Source organism: Nymphaea colorata, chromosome 4 (assembly GCF_008831285.2).
Source record: "Nymphaea colorata isolate Beijing-Zhang1983 chromosome 4, ASM883128v2, whole genome shotgun sequence".
NCBI lineage: Eukaryota > Viridiplantae > Streptophyta > Magnoliopsida > Nymphaeales > Nymphaeaceae > Nymphaea > Nymphaea colorata.
Genome location: NC_045141.1, coordinates 18545695 through 18565829, shown reverse-complemented (window position 1 = coordinate 18565829; position 20135 = coordinate 18545695). Strand labels below are relative to the sequence as shown.

The 20135-nt window shown below is 38.8% G+C and overlaps 2 protein-coding genes across 2 annotated transcripts; one reads left to right on the top strand and one right to left on the bottom strand.

The window, feature by feature from the left end:
* The first annotated feature begins 388 nt into the window (after positions 1-388).
* On the top strand, positions 389-5407 carry LOC116253557 (guanine nucleotide-binding protein subunit beta-2). The gene is made up of 6 exons (XM_031628420.2): positions 389-851; positions 962-1056; positions 2042-2460; positions 4422-4779; positions 4895-5008; positions 5128-5407. The coding sequence occupies exons 1-6, from the start codon at positions 743-745 to the stop codon at positions 5161-5163; spliced, it is 1131 nt and encodes a 376-aa protein (XP_031484280.1). The 5' UTR covers positions 389-742; the 3' UTR covers positions 5164-5407.
* A 1940-nt stretch (positions 5408-7347) lies between these two features.
* Positions 7348-17087, bottom strand: LOC116252474 (uncharacterized). The gene is made up of 8 exons (XM_031626755.2): positions 15778-17087; positions 14562-15673; positions 11843-11933; positions 11485-11642; positions 11325-11376; positions 10409-10491; positions 10162-10255; positions 7348-8341 (listed from the first exon to the last, which is right to left on the bottom strand). The coding sequence occupies exons 1-8, from the start codon at positions 16358-16360 to the stop codon at positions 7635-7637; spliced, it is 2880 nt and encodes a 959-aa protein (XP_031482615.1). The 5' UTR covers positions 16361-17087; the 3' UTR covers positions 7348-7634.
* Positions 17088-20135: the final 3048 nt, after the last annotated feature.

Below are 20135 nucleotides of genomic sequence, written 5' to 3'. Positions count from 1 at the left end.
GAAACATATTGTCATGGGTGATAAATTCAAAGAAACAAGAAATAAAATGTGGGTATACAAAATCGAAAGAGGTCGATGTACGTTTAAGCGTCGTGCATCAATTGTTTGCAGTTCAAATGAATAGCGCCCACAAAAGTTTGTAGAATGAATAGCGCCCACAAAAATTAAACTGACGATCAAACTTTTACTAGTCAATCGTACCAACCAATTATATTACACCCTTATAAATAGACATATAACAAAAGTGAAGAATTCAAAAGAAACGTGATCTAAAAAGATGATATCAATAACGAAAGACAGGAAATGAATGCCTTAAAATGGATGACGTAAATGACGAAATTGGAAGACGTGTGAAACGGGAAGCTAATGTGAACAGAAGGGAGAAGTCAAATTTAGAAAAGGGGAAGCGAGTTTGCTGGTAAACTATACAACTTCCGACGTCGTCCCTATATTTTAAGAGAAGAAGACGTTGATCCAGCTAACAATCGGGTCAGACTGATCCTACATTGTTCAGTTTTCTCTAGGCGTGTGTGTGAGGGAAAGATGAGTACTGATGGGATGTAGGAAGGTTGACTTGGACGTATCGATTGTCACCTGAATCCTCCCGCGTTTGAAGAGTGGGGGAAGGTGGGGAGTCGGGAGGAGGAGGGGCGACGCCCATCACGGGGGAAGGACGGAAGCAAAAGGGCCGGAAGGAGCTGGGCAGAGAAGCGAATAGAAAGGGAAGAGAAGAGAGGGATTAATGACGTCGGTCACGGAGCTGAAGGAAAGGCATCTTGCTGCAACGGCGGCCGTCAACAGCCTCCGGGATCGATTGAAGCAGAAGCGTCAACTTCTCTTGGACACGGACAGTAAGCTCTTTCCCTCTTATTCCTTTTTCTTCTCGATGTTCTTAGGACTCTGCAGTAGGTATTAATGTTTTTTTATCTCTCTCTCTCTCTCTCTCCGTTTTCTTGGAAAGTTGCCGGACATGCAAGAGCGCAAGGAAGGACACCAATCGTGTTTGGTCCGACGGATCTGGTCTGCAGCAGGACCTTACAAGGTCACACAGGGAAGGCAAGTCTCTCTCTCTTGTATATTCCGGCTGCTTGCTCGTAGACACTTATTGAATGCCATCAATTGTATCAATCTTAAAAGTTATTACGAAACCAGTAGCTCTTACTTAGTAGGGATAGGCAAGGTGCCTACTCTTCTTGCTGCTTGAGCTACTGTTTTTCTCTTTCACAAAATCAAACTGGGTTTTCTTTAGATCAGTCGTTCGCGGTAGATCAAGCAAATAAAAACCAGCCTGTAATCCTTGTTTGCGACAAACATGGTCGAATGTCGCAAGTTCCAGATGATACTATTTAAGATAATGGAAAAGGAGTATCACAAGCCAATGCGAAAGTAGTTGCCTAGACGCCATGAAGTACAGAGAGCCACTCTACAATCGACACCTTGAAGCCGATAAATAACACTAATAGGCTCTATTTGCCTAATGCCTAAGGACTTGTTCTGTCACAGCTCTACTTTTCACTAACGTGCAGGTCTGTGTATGTGTGAATACGGAGACCGCGGATAATGCAGAAGAAAAGGTTGTGTGGTCTGACCGGAGCTGCGGCCCACGAGGAATAGAGCACATTGTTTCTTCACTGATGTTGAAGCTCAAGGATGACGAACCAAACCCCTTCTTCGTGCCCTTGGTTCTCTTATGCTTCACCAACTTTCTAGAGCCTAGCCAGAAAATCATTCAGCCTCACAGCTCCTGTTGGGTTGTCACATATTGCTGAAACTATTGAGAATCAAGCGTCCAACCATCTGCCACTTCTCTTCCAGTGATGGTGATCTGTATAGCTAGTGACACTTGCCCAAAATTACCTAGGTCTGTGGAACCTATTCAGTGGCCTCGATACTGGATCTGGGATCACCAGTAGCGTTGGACGTTGGTTATGTTGGACTACTTTTGCATGACGAAGTTATTAAGCTTATGAGCTTCCCTTGATGATTACATTGTTCACTCTGCAAGAAAAGTGATTTGGCTTTTTTCTACCAAATTCGTTAGGTTTATTCACTGGACTGGAGTTTGGAGAAGAACCGCATTGTCAGTGCATCTCAGGATGGAAGATTGATTGTATGGAATGCTCTAACAAGCCAGAAAACACATGCAATTAAGCAGCCGTGGGTCATGACATGTGCATTTTCTCCCAATGGTCAGTCAGTTGCTTGTGGGGGATTGGAGAGCGTATGCTCAATATTCAATTTGAGTTCCCAAACTGACAAAGATGGGAATTTGCCTATTTCAAGAACACTTAATGGACACAAGGGTTATGTCTCCTCATGCCAGTATGTGCCAGATGATGATACTCATCTAATTACTGGCTCAGGTGATCATACATGCATTTCATGGGATGTTACTACTGGTCAAAGGGTTTCAATTTTTGGAGGTGAATTTCCATCAGGGCATACTTCTGATGTACTGAGGTATGAGATATTTACTGGGCTGATGTGAGTTACTGCAATTATAAAATGTTTTAGTTGTGAAACAATTGTTGCTTCAGTTTCTTGTTCCATTTTCCTGGACATCTTATTGTTTGATGTGAGTTACTGCAATTATAAAATGTTTTAGTTGTGAAACAATTGTTGCTTCAGTTTCTTGTTCCATTTTCCTGGACATCTTATTGTTTGTTCTGCAAAATCCATCATAAGTCTGGAAGTGCAATTTTAGAAGAAGTGATTATTGTTGCTCATAAGAAAAGCATCCTGCTTTAGTTATTTCAGCCTCTGGCATTGGTTGGAGTCAAATTTTCATAGTAAGAGGCTAGAGCTGATAGAACCTGTGCTGTGTGGAAAGCTACGACAAGTCGAGCTTGTGCATGTACCACTTCGCCCATCGAGAATGGGTTATGCTGTCAAATGCTCGATATAGATATGCACAATCTACAAAATTGTCTAGAAGAATATGTTGTTGCTGGTTGACCATAAGCAGCTGACCTTGACCATCTTAAAATCAATAAAACATCTTCGCAAGGAATGGACCTACTATACAGTAAAATGCCCAGTGCCAAACATGTTGGTGAAGGTAGATCTGGAATAGACTATCCAGTATCCATGCTCATCTATAAGATAGGTTGAACACAGTGGTACCATCAATGAGGACCATAACAGATTTCCTCGTACATTGATTGCATGTGTGCATGGGGAATTGGTTTCCCTTTTCACTTTTCGGGGTCCTTTTTCTAATGTGTTTTTTGGAGATTGGAATTTATTATGTAACTGACTAGCTAAAGAAGTTTGTTTTTTTCCCCTCAAAATTTGAAACTTTAAGTGAAAAAATGTTTTTGTTACACTTACATGTAACCCTCTCATGCATTTGAGATGAAGATCAACTAAAGGTTTCATAGAAATGTCGAGAAAGCAAGAGGCAAAATAGATCAATTTTAACAAATTTTTAAGTTGTCCATCTGGTGTGCTCACACACCCCTCTTTGTTGCTTGCATGCATATCCACATGGCCCTAGACATGTATGAACCACATAACTCAATATAAGCCAGACTTAAGCATGTAAGTCTAGGTCTGAATGATATCTGATGTAGTATGCACTCTTTGATCACTGGAATACATTTAACTGAACACATCTGGCGCTAATTCGCTGGGAACACATTTAATTGAATCCATTCAGTGCTATAAGCGACTAGGTTAATGTTAGCTTCCCAATACTTGTAGACTTTTTAACACTTTTATCCATTATATAAGACCGTACTTATGTGAGTGCATTCGCATACACATACAAATTGTCAGCTCTTTTGTACAGGTAGAATGCATACATATTTGTATCTGATGCTGGTGTGAAAATATGGGTGAATTCTAAGAGGACAGTACTGGGGTAGTGGGCATCAGGTCCTTTCAGATCCACGTTATCTAATATTTACCAAATCATAAAGTGGGCAAGTTGGGTAACTGAATGCCCAGTTACGACTGTCAAATTGCATTTGGAACAGAGTTGTATTTAGGGATTATTACAAATAAATAAACCTTTATTTATTTGTCGGTCAACAATGTAATGGATCCTTTTTTTTTTATCTGTTAAGATATGGTTGATTATGAACTTAACAAAAGTCTCCACTATGTTTTTCCAAAATTTTTAGTTCTTAAGATTTTGAACTTTGTCAGCGCTCCACTCCCCTTCCCCCTGTTCAATCACACACACTGACACACATGCGAGATTCTGTTGTTATTTCAGAATTTCAGGTCATTAAAATTCTGTATTCTTTTGTTTGCTTGTCCTCTTGGATATCTTTTGAATTAGTTTGACGAGAGAGTGTCAGGGTGAGGGTGAAATACAATTTGCATGTTTCTAGTTATTCATACATGTCTGTTCTCTACTACTTCTAAATGCAGTATTTCTATCAGGGAGTGAGGTTTGATCTTTCTTATGCTTTCAGTGTATCCATCAATGGATCAAACACAAAGATGTTTGTCTCTGGTTCTTGTGACAAAACTGCTCGCCTTTGGGACACGCGAATTGCAAGTCGTGCAGTTCGAACATTTCATGGTCATGAGGGCGATGTTAACACTGTCAAATTTTTCCCAGATGGATTTAGATTTGGTACTGGCTCAGAGGATGGTACATGCAGGCTCTTTGATATGAGAACAGGACACCAACTTCAAGTTTACGAGCAGCAGCATGGTGAAAATGAGGTCCCCAGTGTAACGTGTATTGCATTTTCTAGATCAGGCAGACTTTTATTTGCTGGATACTCAAATGATGATTGTTATGTATGGGATACCATTGTGGGAAAGGTATGTTCTAGGTCAATTCTGCCTCAGTTTTCCATATGCATGCCTGCTATTATTTTAACCTTTCAGCGTTTATGTGGTTCTTCGACTCATTCATATACACTTTGGTCGTTTCCAGGTTGTCTTGAACCTAGGGGAATTAAATGATTCTCATGAGAGTCGAATAAGCTGCTTGGGTCTCTCTGCTGATGGAAGTGCATTATGTACTGGTAGCTGGGACAGAAATTTGAAGGTTAGTTGTTTTTGTATGGCCATAGAGCTAAGTAGTTCATGAGATTAACCTTATAATGGTAGTGAATTTGGGTTCCTGTTTTTTGTTTTGCAATTTACTGATCTTGGCAGTGGTTTCAGATTTGGGCTTTCGGTGGTCAGAGAAGAGTTATTTAATGGTGATACACGACGTCTCTTCATCCATGATATGGTTGTGGACCTTCTTCGTTTTAGTTCATTTGTTTCCTTGCATGGTCCTGCAATAATTATGTATCAGTTAACTTATTTGTAAATGTTACTTACTCTTGGAGGAGAACAACTTTTTGTTTTTCTTTTGTTTCCTCCTTTCTTTTCTTTGAAGGAACCTCGAATTTAAATTCTTTGTTGAGTTATCGACAGGTCTTTAGCTATCCACCTTAAACTTGTGTGCATGTGTAGTGTTGTCCGCTCTGCCATCTAAAACTTCAATATTCGTGCTTCATACAGAATGGATCCACGTATATTTACTTCTGTAAATATCCTCATAATCTCACATGTTCCTCGATTTCAGTCTACATGGTGACAAACATATTTGACTGGGAAATGCTGCTATATGGACCTTGTCCATATAAAATGGCTGTCTTTCTGTACCATCGGCATTTGCTGATTGATTGGCTTTAATAGAGTAGAAAGAGTTGGTATGTTATTGTTAAGTAGACCTGGAAATTTTCTGCTCTTACTGCTAAATGTGTATGTGCTTGAGCACGATTACTTTTGTAGTTGAAATATGTTTTTCCTTCCTTTTCCCTTTTAACATTTTAGGATTTTGGCCAAGCTGTAAAGGAACTGAACTTTGTTACTTTTGACTCAAGTTGGCACAGGAATGGCGGAACAGAAAACGGGGATGATTGGCACAAATAGTGAAAATTGGATAGACATCTTACATGTCAGAACTTAAAAAGGCAACGCCATAAAACCATACAATCAGTCCCTAACCGACACCATAACTGAACCTCAGCCTAGGCAAAGACAAAATATCTATACTACTATTGGCTTACTCCAACCAGTGTAATTAGTGCAAATGTGGTTTCTTTTATTAAAAAAGCTTAAACAAGATGAGTTTAGCTTTGTCAATTATGAGGTTTTTCGGTGCAATATGAGCTGAACTTTTCAATGAACTAGTTTGATGCTAATCTTTTAGATGGCCAAAATTGCCAAAGGCATGAGCAGATGATAGACACAGGAGTTTTCTAGTGTGCCTGAAGAGAAGAAAAAAAAAATAATTGAGGTGAAAAAATAATCGACAGTTCACGGTTCTTGAAATGCTACAGGTGTTGAATCTGGCAAGAGACAAATTTTAATAAGGACGTCAAATTGAAGGTCTGAAAGTCTTAACCCTGTCGTTTTATTGTCTGAGAAAAAATTTGGCTATTTGAATATAAAGTGCAGCGGATCTTGGGAGTCACATACGCCAAAACTACCACTTTTTTTTTCCCGAATTTCATCATACACAATTTAGGTTTTCTTGAACTTAGTTAAAAATGGATCCACCCCAATCTACACATATATCCACTTGACCAAGATTAGACAACTAAATTTACCTTTGCACTAGTTTAATATTTATTTTAGTCGTCGAAACTTATTTCGTGTTACAAACACTAACTTCACTATTTTTATTTTCTCAGTCAATGTTGAGGTTTTAAAAAGAGTATTGAAAGGGGGATCGTAAGGCTTTTCAAATGGCAAATTCTAAAGTAGACGAAGGTTACTGTGATGTCAAGCAAGAACCTCACTTGACGATATTTAAAGACACAGTCTCCACTCAAAACACATTCACAAAAAATCATGCTTCGCATGCAATATCAACTAGCAAAGCTACTTAATTGTTTCTCCAACACAGCATCATAAAGCAAACCTGAATTAATCTTCAGTAAAACCTGTTTTGACTTGTCCTCGTCATCTAATCATAAAGAAAAGATTGCACCGACCCAGCACCAGACAAAACAAAAACGTTACCGCTAAATAATCTGTTACTAAGCAAATTGCTTTATGCACATGGCTAAACCAGCTTTCCCCGTTTACTTCTGTATAGAAAAAGATGTCAAGGTAGTGGTAGCTTCAAGATGCAAATAGATTGAGAATGCATAAAACAAAAAGGAATAGCCGGATGAGCCGAAGAAATGAGACGGGGGAGCATGGGCGACAGGCTAGAAAACTAAAGGTAAACGGCAGTGACTATCATCAGCCCATTGCCAACTTCAACAGCATGTCCGATCGGCAAGTGTTCAGCAGCCCGAATAATGAAGCTACAGCAACCGATATATCAGGCAAATAATTTTGCGCATATATATATATATATATATATATATATATATATATATATAAAATCATGCAAAACTTGTCCATTTATATCATTATTATACACTTGGACTGTAAACACTATACAATAGTGCTGTTGCTTATGTAGCATACACGTAACAAGCCGCACAGATATCCCATAGGGATGGGGACAATTGATTGACAACAATCACAGAGCACAAGACCAGCCTCCTCCCCAACATTTGAGAAGGCCTGCAGGTAAACTCCAGAAAACTGCTATCTTCAAAATGAATTTAATGATGGTCAGCCTGTACATTTCCACAAACTAAAAGAAAGTAGCGAAGCACCCTTTAAATCCTAAGTGGAAGACCAAAATTCTGGAAAGCTCTGATTTCCCCACCCAATCCTGCGGTCACAATCACCATACCCCAGGCTGCTGCAGTGGACTTGCCAATCACCTGCTTACCATCGTTGTTTCCTTCCCATGTTCTTGAATTTCGTGCTGGACTCCCATGCTTATCATACATCGTGAGCTTCTCCTCCGGCCATGTTGCTGTGCCTCCTCTACTGTCACTGAACATATTACTGGCTGGAACTGGACTGCGTGGAGATGGAAGCAAGCTGTTGTTGGAAGCTTCGGTTCGATTCCTGATAACTGGTACCTCTTGCTCATTGCTTTGCATGGGTGACCTGAGGCCACCACCACTACCTAGAAAAGCAGGGAGCCTGGGGGGTATGTGTAGTAGGGGAAAGGATGAACCTCTTGACCTAGAAGAGAGCGGTGGTTGCACATTTTCTAGTGATAAATTCTTGGTTGGCTCATTAGCAGCTTGGCCATTTAGCTTGTTGTCAGGCCAAGGGATCGCCACAGAAACATCTCGACAAAAGAAGTGCTCATAAGAGCGGGTAATGCTCTTGTTTCTGCTTGATGCTGTAGGACCACCGGAATCAAGATCATGCTTCCACAAGTAAACCTGCGAGTCTTCACTTGCACAAATCACATACTTGCCATTTGCTGTAAATGATGCTGCTATCTGACTGCTTGTGTTGCGAAAACCTAAAACCAGTGCATTGAAAATTATAAATTAGCTTAAGAAGGCCAAATGTCCCAAAATGATCTTCATGAAAGGAAATGCAGTGTGCATACATATCCCTTGGTTCAAGTGTTTTGGCACTATACGAGATTGGCAAAACTGTACATAGATTCATCTTGTGTTTAAATAGCAATTTATTACATACTAGGATATATTACTTGGTTTTACATTCAAGCAACATATTTAGACCCTCCTTCTATCATCTAGAACTAAAACAAAACGGAATGGAAGTGAAAACATGAAGCCTAAGCCTACATGCCAGCAGAGAGCTGCTGCAAAGCAGGTCAAACATGCCAGACATGCTCATGAGCCAAAATGAGCACCAGCTGCATCATGTTCTTGAAAAGCTATATTTTCTTTTACTATTATTTGAAATTTTAAATAAATATATGATGCGACTTACATGTAATATATTTTAGACATATTAGTAGTAAATACATAAAAAGGATATAATATACATATATAAATTTTTTATAAAGCACAAGGAACATACATTAACAAGAGCGTATATGTAACAACCCATGCTTTCACTTGGTTCATTGCTGTACCATAAACAAGTCATAAACAAGAATAACCTTGAACAAGCTTCTCACAACCCAAAGAAAATTGGTCCACAAACTGCTTGGATAGTTTACCAACAATAACAAATAACGGGATTGATAAAGTCTGAAGCCTTGCAGCACATTGTCCATAAATAGATTATGTTAGTACTGGGACAAGGATGCAACTCAAAATAATGAAAATCCCTACGCCTAGTGCAAGGTTGGGTTGACACAACCATAAGCTTAACAGAACCTAGACAAAGTTGTATTTGTTACCAAGAGTTGATAGTAGCAGATGAAAGAACGATACTATACATACAGCATGGAAAAAAAAATATTGGATCCAAGAGGCCTCTTCAAGAGTCTTTCCAGTTTTTCATCTGTTGTCCTTGCATGCATCCTATTTATTCTACTGATCCTCGGGCTGCAGAGAACAGCAATGGACAGAAAATTGTGGTGGGGCCTGCATATTGAAACTGAAGGAACATGCTTTTGGGATTCTCAATGTTTCATAGTAAACGATGACATGCATGGAACGGCACATAATTGTCTGTATCTTCTGGGTGTTCCACTGCATCAAATGAGCCATTTTTCTTGGATCCATCTTATTTGCTTTTTCCTTACTAGCCTTTCTTTTATTTAATTTTTGTGTTTTTTTTTTCCCTTTGCTAGCTTAGACAGTATTTTCTCAGACTAATAAAACATACCTAACAGATACTCCTAGTAGCTGTTAGGCATCTCTAATTGCTGGTGCTTCCACATTGTTTTTCATAAGCTTCACTCCTGCATGCATCACTTCGTGATTCAGCAATTTGCTATTGTTTGTACGTGCCTTGTATACTTTTGTGAGGTACTCTTCTGCTATTCCTTGTACATGTCCTTCTTGTATATTCTTTGTGAGGGTACTCTTTTGAGCCTTTGCCTTTGTTCATTTTGTGAGAGCCCTTAAGAGCTTTTTATGGAGCACATATTCTTGATGTTTTTTATCCTAAGAGCACCTTCCTAAGAGGTGCACTCTTATTCCATAAAAAACCAAGCGATAACAGACAGAACATCAGGTCAGAGATGTTGAAGAACCTTATCATTTACATTATTCCTTTTTTTATTACAGTGCAGCAACTCCTCGCATCCTCTTCACCTTGCCATTATTTTTCATTTCTTTAACTAAAAAAAGCATGTCAGCAGTATCATAAAAAGGTTTCCACAGTGTATTGCTGTCAGAGACCCATTAAATATGGTACCTTTGAACTTGTGGACAAGATCAACCCCATCAAAGATCCTGATCCGTGAATCTGCAGATGTGATCAATACATCTGATGAACTCCCAGGGGCAAACTGTTTGTTAATGTGAACCAATTAGCAAGAAATAAGCAATACTCAGAATTCATAGAAAATGTCACGATCAAAATGGAAGAGACTAGCAAAGAGAACATTGGATAATGAATATGGCATCATGAGAAACACTTTCAAAGGGATTCAAATTTGTACCTGGAAACCTGTAATTTTTTTTCCATGGGATTTTTTCTTCTTACTTAGGACGTCTATTTGCTTTTCTTGCTGCAGCTTGTTTCCTAACCAAAACAAACAAAATGAGTAAATAACAAGATGCACCAGGAAAACATTGCTCAAATGTAATATGGATCAGAACTTCACATGATCATATTGATTCAAGAATTGCTAATTGTATATTGTTGAGGAAACCTGATTGAAGCATAAGGGTTTCATGCAGATTGAGTCATTTTGTGCTTTTTCTCACATAACTTGATTATTCTTACCACATCATGAAAAACTCTAATTTTCATTCTTACATTTCCCAAGGTCAGACTAAGGCCCTTCTGCTTACAAACTATGCATTACATGTAATGTTTTACATAGTAAGTTGTTTTCAGTAATTTTTGCAATTATGATAGCTTTTACTGTTTTAGTTCTTGCATACTCATCTACATCATTCTAATAACTTTACCAGAAAATCAGATTTATTAGCTCCATTCAACTTAAGAATGCATCGCAATAAGATTAATGTTAAAACCTTTAGATCAAGAGTCAAGACTCGATCATATGACATGCTAGAAACAATCAAGACAAACTTTAGTAGAAAGATCTAACTCCGACAAAGCAGCATATGAAATACATAAGGACAGTTCTTGCTAACAATGATTCTTCAGATTTTCTGATGACCAAGAAGCATGACAGAAATCAAGATAAACAACTAGCAACTACGTCACCATTTGACGCTTCCCACAAGCTTCAGCAAACATGCTAAAATACAATAAACCCAAGTTAAATGTTTTTGTTGGTCAATTATCTTACTCTAATCGAAAAAGGAAAAATTCATTCATAAAAACTGAATGAACCTTGTGTGCTAAGACAAAAGAAGGAAGTCTCCAGTGGAAATACACTGTACCTGAAGTTTTGAATATCCTGCAGCTTCCCTTGTGAGAACCCACCAATGCACCCTTGATAAGGAAAAGAATAGATGTGATGGACAGCATGCACACATCAAGAACAAAAGAAACCGAAAGGGGAAAAAGGCAGAATAAGAAGGATCAAATGGATTATGATACCTGACCATCAGGGGTATAGCAAGCAGCAGTCACCATTTCATGTAGATCACTCCAATCGACAACCTGACGATCAGGTATACTCCATAGGCGGACCTTTGCATCTAAGGATCCACTAATAAAATATCTGTCATCAATAGGATTGAACTGGATGCATGTCACTGCATTGAAAAAATTCAAGGGGAAAGCTGGGTTACCATCAACAAAAAGGAGTATTACCATCAACAAAAAGCAAACAAGACATCAATGTGAACCAATAAAACTCAAGCCCGACCAGATTCTTTCTTAATGGACCATGCAGTCTTTGAAGGGAACCTAAAGGACCCCATGTCTATTAGCACATTAAGATCATTGAACTTACCATAATCACTATGCGAGAACATTTTTAGACAAGAATTGCTAGACATATGCCACAATCTGACTGTTTTATCCATTGAGGATGATAGCAAATACTGCAAATGCAAGTAAAGGTCAGTTTTTTGGTACAAATTGCTCAAGAAAACAAGATCATTAACAGCATTGTTCATCCATATACCAAAAACTTTATTTGGAACCTAAGCAGTATCTGAAAACAAACACACAATAAATAAAACAAAGGGGAAAGATATTCCCAGGTCATAGCTTACTGTTCCTTTAGGGCCTTTACTCAACAACCTAGAGGAAAACTAGTAGTTATAGATCCTTCATTTCAGCATGAAAGAATGACACCAAAATGAAAATTGTAGTTACCATTACTTGTGAATGAGATGCACTAGCTTCTTGGAAAACCTTGTTAAACCTTTAGATATGAATATCAGCATGAACTGCAATTAAGTTTTCAATCTATGAATGACAGCTACAAACTTGTTATCACCATGAAATTACAAGAAAAACACATCCAGTACTACATGTCAAATGCTCCCCCCTCCAAATAAATTTTCAAAAACCTGGTTCCACAATAAAGCAATGTATATTGCAATAATATAATGATTTAGTAAAAGAAATCAGGTTCCTTATTTACGTTCATAATCAAGAAATGCAGCTAAATTTTAAAAAAGTCGACTTTTATATTGCTAACAAGAAAGACACCTCGATTAATTTAGCCTATGTTATCACCAACCCAAGCTAAGGTTATATTACATTGACCTCCTTAACCATACCCAGCACAATTTATGCATATTTAACTAGATCCAAATTAGTCAGATGTTCTTCTATCTAACAAAGACAAAAAATTGATCTTGTTTTGCATTGTTGCCAAAAGCTTAGGTGTAGTTCCAGAAGCATTCTAAAACATTATAAGTTTCTGTATAAAAGTTACGTGTGTTCTCCTATATCTTTTTTAGAGGGCAAAAGCAATACAGTTGAATTGATGGACAGACATGAGAATTTTCAATTAACTATGAAAAGGTGCAGAATTTTTTTTTTTTTAAATTTAGGTGTTCTTATATTAGCATGTACCATGATTTCCCCCCAAAACTTAATAGATTCAATTTTTGCATGAGACTTGGCCAGGAAACCCCACTTGTCTGGAAAAAGAAAAAATCACAAAAAAAAAATGTTGTCTAGAAATTATTGAGTCATACTTATGGCTATGATACAAATGTCACTTGATTATTCTTTTATTATATTCTGCTGTTTGATCACTAACATGTCCAGTTATAGCTTCACATGCATTAGCCACCTAATGATCAATAACTTGAATCAGATATTTAATAGGGAATAAGGAAATTACCATTTCATTTAGTAGACAAGATCTCATGGAACCTTAGATGCTTAGGGCCATCCATCTTGAGTTGACATAGCATGGATATAAAATCTTGTGGAAGAACAATAGGAAGGATATACAAGTTATGAAAATGGTGCTTTAAGGATGGTTCTGAAATTTGATATATCTGTTTCCAAGTTCTAGATGACCTTGGAGATATATTTTCATTTAGATCAAGTAGTCATCATCAAAATGAATAATGTCTCTAAATTTTTTATTCTAGTTATATGTATAAAGGGAGATGTAAGATTCTATTAGCAGCAGATAGTTTTGTTCTTTCTCAACCTTAAACTGCACCAACTAACTAACAGAAATTCTAATCCTTATCTTGCATAAGTATCATTCACATAGATAGTGTTTAGTATCTTGGCCAGAACTCTTAAACATGCATGCCCAGAAGTAGAACTGAAAGGAATGGTTTTTTTTCCCTTGACATAAAAGAGAGAAACACAAACATAGTCAAGAAAGGTAATTCAAATTGTCCATTAATATATAGGCTCTCGACCTTGCATTATCCACTCCTCCAACTCACTGTTAGTATATCAATCTCAAATTTTACCCTAGAAATCATTTGCTAACATTAGAAGATATTTATATCCATATTTGCAAATAGCAAAGTATGGGTAACTGTGAGACAAACAGTAATTATCATTTATGCGTGGAGTCTCTTCAAAATTCCAAGGTGTCACTCTCAGTCTCCAGAACCACAATTTTTTTTTTTACCAGGATTTGCAAAATTGAAGCAGCCTTCTGTCTCCTGACACGTCCAACAATAAGAGGCCTTAGAGCTCTTTGGAACAGGCAACGCCACAAACAGCTAGAGACCAACAAATAATTACTTGTATATCTATGACAAATGTCACATGGACCCAAGTGCAGCTCCAGATGTTGGTGCTTGTGCAGAATAATTTCCAAAAGCTAGGTGCGCGATAGACACACACACACACACACATCTAGAAGGCCAGATGCAAGACCATCATGTCCATGAAGTTGATATATCAATCTTTGTGATACTTTTTAACTGAACGAACAACAAAATTAACTGTAAAGCATACCAAAAACTTCTAAGAGGAGAATCATACAAAAACCAATACTGAAAATCAACACAGAGACATCAATGAACAAAGCAGGTAATTAAAGGTGCTGAATCAGATGGTACCAGCCTGCTTAACTTAGCCCGGCTGGTCTAGGAGAATAATTTGTGTTTCAATAAGGAAAAGATGGCCGTTAAGTGAGAGAGGCATGCATGGAAACACCAGCCAAACCAGCAAGAAAAGATTGGAGACAATTAAATAATGTGAATTAATTCTATAGAATGAATGGATTGGCAGCAAACCTGGGACTTGGACCATGATAAATCCAGGACATCTTCCAGATGACCATGGAAAGAGCAGACTGGCTTTTCAGAGAGCAAAAATATGTTCTCAGGCAGCACGATGTGATCTGAGTTTTTCTTATTTCCAGTTGCCTTGCCTCTCCTCTTCTTTTCTAGATTATTTTCCGTACTTGGTGGCAGCAATGATGGTTCAGGTGAACCGTTCGCCGAACAACTAGGATGTAGGCTGTTTTCTTCAGCCTTCTCTATCAGAATCTCGCCCTTTTTCTCAGATTCCATCACCTGCCAAACGTGAATGACACAATCCTCGCCTGCACTAGCTAGATACTTCCCATCCAGGCTGAATTTGATGCTCCATATAGAGCCAGTATGCGCCTGTATCTCTTGACTCATGTATAGTGCAGTGAGTTCCTTGCAAGACTTGCCATACTGCCTAACCTTGGTCCTCTCAGGGGAGAAGAACCCAACGTCCTGGCTATCATCCGTGGCAGAACTTGACCTCCTGCCTCCTTTCTCGGATGATGTATCTTTCTCATCACTACTTCTCCTCTCCTTGTGGCCAGTCACAGTGTTTGCAACAACCTTTATGCTCCTCAGCCATCCACCCTTCTTCTTCACCTTCAACCCGACCTTACCATTGGCAAACTCAGTATCTTCTTTCTTACCTGATGATTCACATTCGCGCCTCATCAGCTCCTGGACGATGGGAGAATGGCCAACCGTCATTTCAAACTCCTCAATTGTCATCTGTCTACCAGTTTCCACCTCCTTGAGCTTGTTCCACATGCCGTCCACCCCGAACTCGTTCACAATGAATTCCTTCCCGTTGTCAAGGTTCTTGATCTTACAGAATTGGTCCTTGATCGCTTCGTCGTCCTCGTATTCCAAGGAAGACAACTCCTCCACCCTACCGCTGATAGATTCATCTCGTGGCGGGCGATGGTGCTCGTTGACCGGTCCCTCCGTGCTTTTCCTGGGATGACCAGAACACGATGGACGGTCATCAAGAAGGACGTCTCCTTTCAATTGCCTGTCGTGGGAATGTTCCGAGGAGGCAAATGGAACAGGCGGTAGTCCACCGAGGTGGTTGTTATCCGTAGCAGTGGCATTATCTAGACGAAGGGAGAAAGAAAATACGATGTTCTTAAGACCACCGATTCCCAAACAAATTTAGCGTCGGAATCCATTTCTGGGCTCCAAAGAGAATACAACTTACTGAGATGACGTTCTGGGGTGTGATCGGCAGCAATGGCAGTACCGTCTGAACTGGATCTACGAATGCTGCTGGAGGAAGCAGGAAGGTCGTCGGACTCTCCTTGCCCGGGGAACTCTTCGCAGGGGGCGGATCTGGCAAAGCTCGCCTGCAGTTGAGCCGAATTGGCGTCACCGCTGGTGGAGCATTGCTGGCCGAGGGAGGGACGATCGGACGATTCATCGCAGGAGGAGGAAGAAGAGGAAGAGGAAGAGTGAGGTAGGGATGAGACGGATTCTCTGCCTCGGAAGCTGCCGGCTGTCCCCCTGAGGAGGCCCTTGTCGTTGCCCAGGCCCATCTGCTGCAGGAGGCGCTGCCGGCGCTCCTTGATGGATTCCGGCTCCGAAATCCACACCTGATAATTGGAGACCGCCATGGTGGCAATCGGATTGGGATCAATCGGTGGCGACTGCGCTCGTTGGTGGCGTCGTTGCTGGTTACGTTGGTGGTGGTCGTCTTCGTCTGTCTCCGATCCAGAAGTTGAAGGGATCCGATCAAATGACTCAAAGAACTGCTCCTCCTCCTCCTCGTCGGTTGAATTTTTCATGATTCAGGGCATTCCCATATGAATGCCCTGCCTCCCAAAGAAGCGCCACAATTGAATTTCACCGCCCCCTCTCTCTCTGATATGAAGGAACGCACTTCTTCCTTTTCTTTTTCTTCCCTAACTCCTTAGGGTGCTCGGGGATCAACCGAACCCAATCCAATGAATCAAAGACTCGACGGAACACACGCAAAGGCCTCCTGAACCCCACCCTCCGCTCTTGCGTCCTCCCCACCTCTCTTCCCTTCGTCTAGGTAGGCTTGATCCGAGGAGTATGGCAGTCAAAAAACAGGCCAAGAACAAAGATTGTAAGAGAGGAACCGGAAGCACGACAAAGGATTTGGTTGGGAAGAATAAGGAAGAAGGACGGAGAGAGATGACGTGATCACAGGAAGATCTAAGACATATAAGCATTCGCGGAAGCCTCGTTCCTCTCTCTCTCTCTCTCTCTCTCTCTCTCCTTCTCAACGCCAACAAAACAGGCAGATCTAGGGAAAAAAAAAAGACTGCATCAAAAGCCACAACGAGAGAAATGGAACGAGTGAACGGTCTTCGAAGACCCCACAAAAGAAAGCGAGAGAGAGCCCTACGATGGGGGAAGGAGTGTGGATTTTGTGGTCGGCTTCTCCGAAGCCCAAAGTAACAACATTTGTGGCACCGTAAATCTTCTTTTCTATTATTTCCTCTTGCAAGCTAATGGTTGGCGGTGACGGTCTCTCTCTCTCTTTTTTCTCTCTCTCTCTCTCTCTCTCTCTCTCTCTCTCTCTCTCTCTCTCTCTCTCTCTCTCTCTTTATATATATATATATATATATATATATATATATAATCTTCTACTGCGTTGACTGGCCCTTCTTGCCTGCCACTTTGGCTGACATGGAGTTCCACCACCTCAAAACTCTGGTTTTTTCTTGTTTTCTTAAAGACTTTGTGAGATGCAACTATCATGTCTTATAGGGACAAGATTTGATTTAGAAATAGAGAGTGCTGGAATCACTGTAATATGAAATATAACCAAAACCAACACCATGAAAAACTCAGATTATGGACTGCCAAATCAAGATTTTATCTGCAGTCCCGATGTTTTTTCTTTTTCTTATTTAAACACTTTGTGAGATGCAACCATCATGTCTTACAGGGACAAGATTTGATTCAGAAACAGAGAGTGATGGAATCGCTATAATATGAAATACAACCAGAACCAACACTCTGAACAAGCGCATATTGTGGAGTGTCAAGGTCAAGATTTTATCTACAGTTCTGAGGGAGATGTAAATCTTCACGCCTTACAATAACAACACCAAAGAAAACAAAACCCATGTTACTGAGTGACAGGATCAAGATTTGGTTTATGGTCTCAATAACCTTTACATCTCTCTCCTGCCACATGTTTGTTTTCATATGTAAAATAGAAGGGAGGGGAAAAAATTCTAATTCTTGGTGTAAGTGGGTGACAAAGCTGCCTTTGGAAGCATTCTGGTTGTGCAACTTTGGTTGGTCATGTTATTTTGAAGCTTCTCTACTCATCTACTCTCCCCACATCTTGTATTGTCAATTTTGTATTGGGATGAAATAGGAAAATGAGTTCAATCTATGTTTTACCATGGTGGTGGAGCCAGAAATTTCTAACTAAGTTGCAGCACCTTCATAAATTCAATGGCTGAGGGCCACCAATATTTAAATAAGCAAACGGCTAAGCAAAGTTTAGAAGACAGTATATGTAAATAAGTTATTTTGCCTGTTTATGTGGCCTATTGCCCACACAATGCCACATGTTACTATAGCTTAGCTGCATTAGAGCCAAAAGAAGCACACACCCGTTCATGGAGTATACATTGAAGGGTCCAGTCCAAGTGATGCTGTTATGTGGAGGGTTGAGGACAGGGTCTTAGCTCCATACCATTGAAACTGGACTTCTTGGATCAATTAGATCATATACAAAGGGTCTATTCAATCTTCATGTGCATGCAATGTGCTTGGACTAACTATACTCTTCAATTAAAAAAAAGAAGAAGAAAATTTTGATACTTCATTGTGATACACACAAATATTTTAGGATATATTTGCCGTATAAGTGTGTTTCATTCCGACCAGCTATGCTACTGCAAATGTGACATTTGCCTTCTTTCCCTTTATATGTTGATCAGGTTATATGAGCTTCATGATATTTTCTCTTGCCAACGAAATTATTTCACGTCATTGTCACACCCACTCTCTAAAAAGCTTAATTTGATCTGTTATCAGAATTTAATAGCACAATTCTTATTTGGGCAACGGCAAAGAACAGTTTCAATAACTATCTTCCCCTAGCTTGTTCATTATATTAGTTAAGATAATAATGTACCTTTCAGCTACCACCTTCAGCACCTATTACATTTTTGGATAAAAACATTACTCCATTGCCAGTTACAAGTTTGTAATAGCATTTAATAAGATTGCTTCCAGCTAGTAACATCTCTCTCTCTCTCTCTCTCTCTCTCTCTCTCTCTATATATATATATATATATATATATATATATATATATATATATATATAATATATATATATATATATATATATATATATATATATATATATATATATATATATATATGTATGTATGTAACGGCAGAAGCCACTAAGAACGGTATTTAAGGCACATTCCGTTTTATATTTATTTCAAATGCCATTTCACATTCATTTGCTGCCCAAAACTTGTCATTTCAAATTAATGGTGTAGGCATCTTCATTTTATTTCTTCCTCTCAGTTTTTAATGCTATTAGAGCAATAGTACCGGATAGTTCATAGCCTTAGGGGCTAAAAGGATGAAAGTAAGCATCAACCGCATCAAATGATATAAAAGCGGAATACATCGCATTCATTATAATGAGATTATTGAAATTGGAAACTGTTCCAGATATTGTATAAATACATATGTAGTGAAATGTGCAGAACCAGTAATGTTTTTTTTTTTTATTGGACAGATCAGTCACAACTTTTTTTTTAATTTACTCGATTTCATGTAAAATGAACTGTACAAATGTGATATTCATAAATTTCCATGCTTATAAAAAATTGCATTTTAAGCATGCAACTAAGTTTTTGTACAAGTTTAATAATCAATGGTTAGAGTTTTTTTTTCAACTACTTACGAGTTACGATATCGATATGTTCAAAAAATGAGATTTCGAATGTATGTCGGGTTTTACAGTTTAGACATGAAACATGCTTAGACTGTATGGAAACAGTCGGCTCATTTCATCTATAAATCTCAGAGAGAGAGAGAGAGAGAGAGAGAGAGAGAGAGAGAGAGAGAGGGAGAGAGAGGCAAAAGACTAGTTGGTGCATCTTAGATGTGGCCTAGGTAACTAAAACATTACAAGTTCATATAAAAATAACGTTTTGAAGTGTACATGAAACTAATGCTTTGTAAAATTTTAATAATCAAGGGTCAGAATTCTTTTACCTTACAAAATTGATCGTATATGCCTAAGAAATATGAACCTTATGTTGATTTTCATAGCATTGCACATGAAAAAGCACGTTTGCATAATTATTTTTTCAAGAAAAGTGTACATATATGTGACAGGATGGAATATATATATATATATATATGTGATCCTGATATACATTTTAAATCATTTTAAAATAAAGTTTTTAAATATGTGACTTTGAATAATTGTTTTTAAAGTTCATTCTCAAATTATAGGGGAAAAGATTAAAAACCAACCACTCAGTAAGGCCCGAAGACCCCCTTTATTCTCTCTACCTTCAAGGTTCAGTGTTGCGTTAAAACCTA

Excerpts from the sequence above, each read along its gene's own strand:
- LOC116253557 (XM_031628420.2), top strand. The coding sequence starts at position 743 with ATGACGTCGGTCACGGAGCTGAAGGAAAGGCATCTTGCTGCAACGGCG. Across the intron at positions 1,057-2,041 it reads TACAAGGTCACACAGGGAAG|GTTTATTCACTGGACTGGAG; the intron begins GCAAGTCTCTCT and ends CAAATTCGTTAG. Across the intron at positions 4,780-4,894 it reads GGGATACCATTGTGGGAAAG|GTTGTCTTGAACCTAGGGGA; the intron begins GTATGTTCTAGG and ends GGTCGTTTCCAG.
- LOC116252474 (XM_031626755.2), bottom strand. The coding sequence starts at position 16,360 with ATGAAAAATTCAACCGACGAGGAGGAGGAGGAGCAGTTCTTTGAGTCA. Across the intron at positions 11,934-14,561 it reads TATCATGGTCCAAGTCCCAG|TATTTGCTATCATCCTCAAT; the intron begins GTTTGCTGCCAA and ends TTGCATTTGCAG. Across the intron at positions 10,256-10,408 it reads AAAAAATTACAGGTTTCCAG|TTTGCCCCTGGGAGTTCATC; the intron begins GTACAAATTTGA and ends ATTAACAAACAG.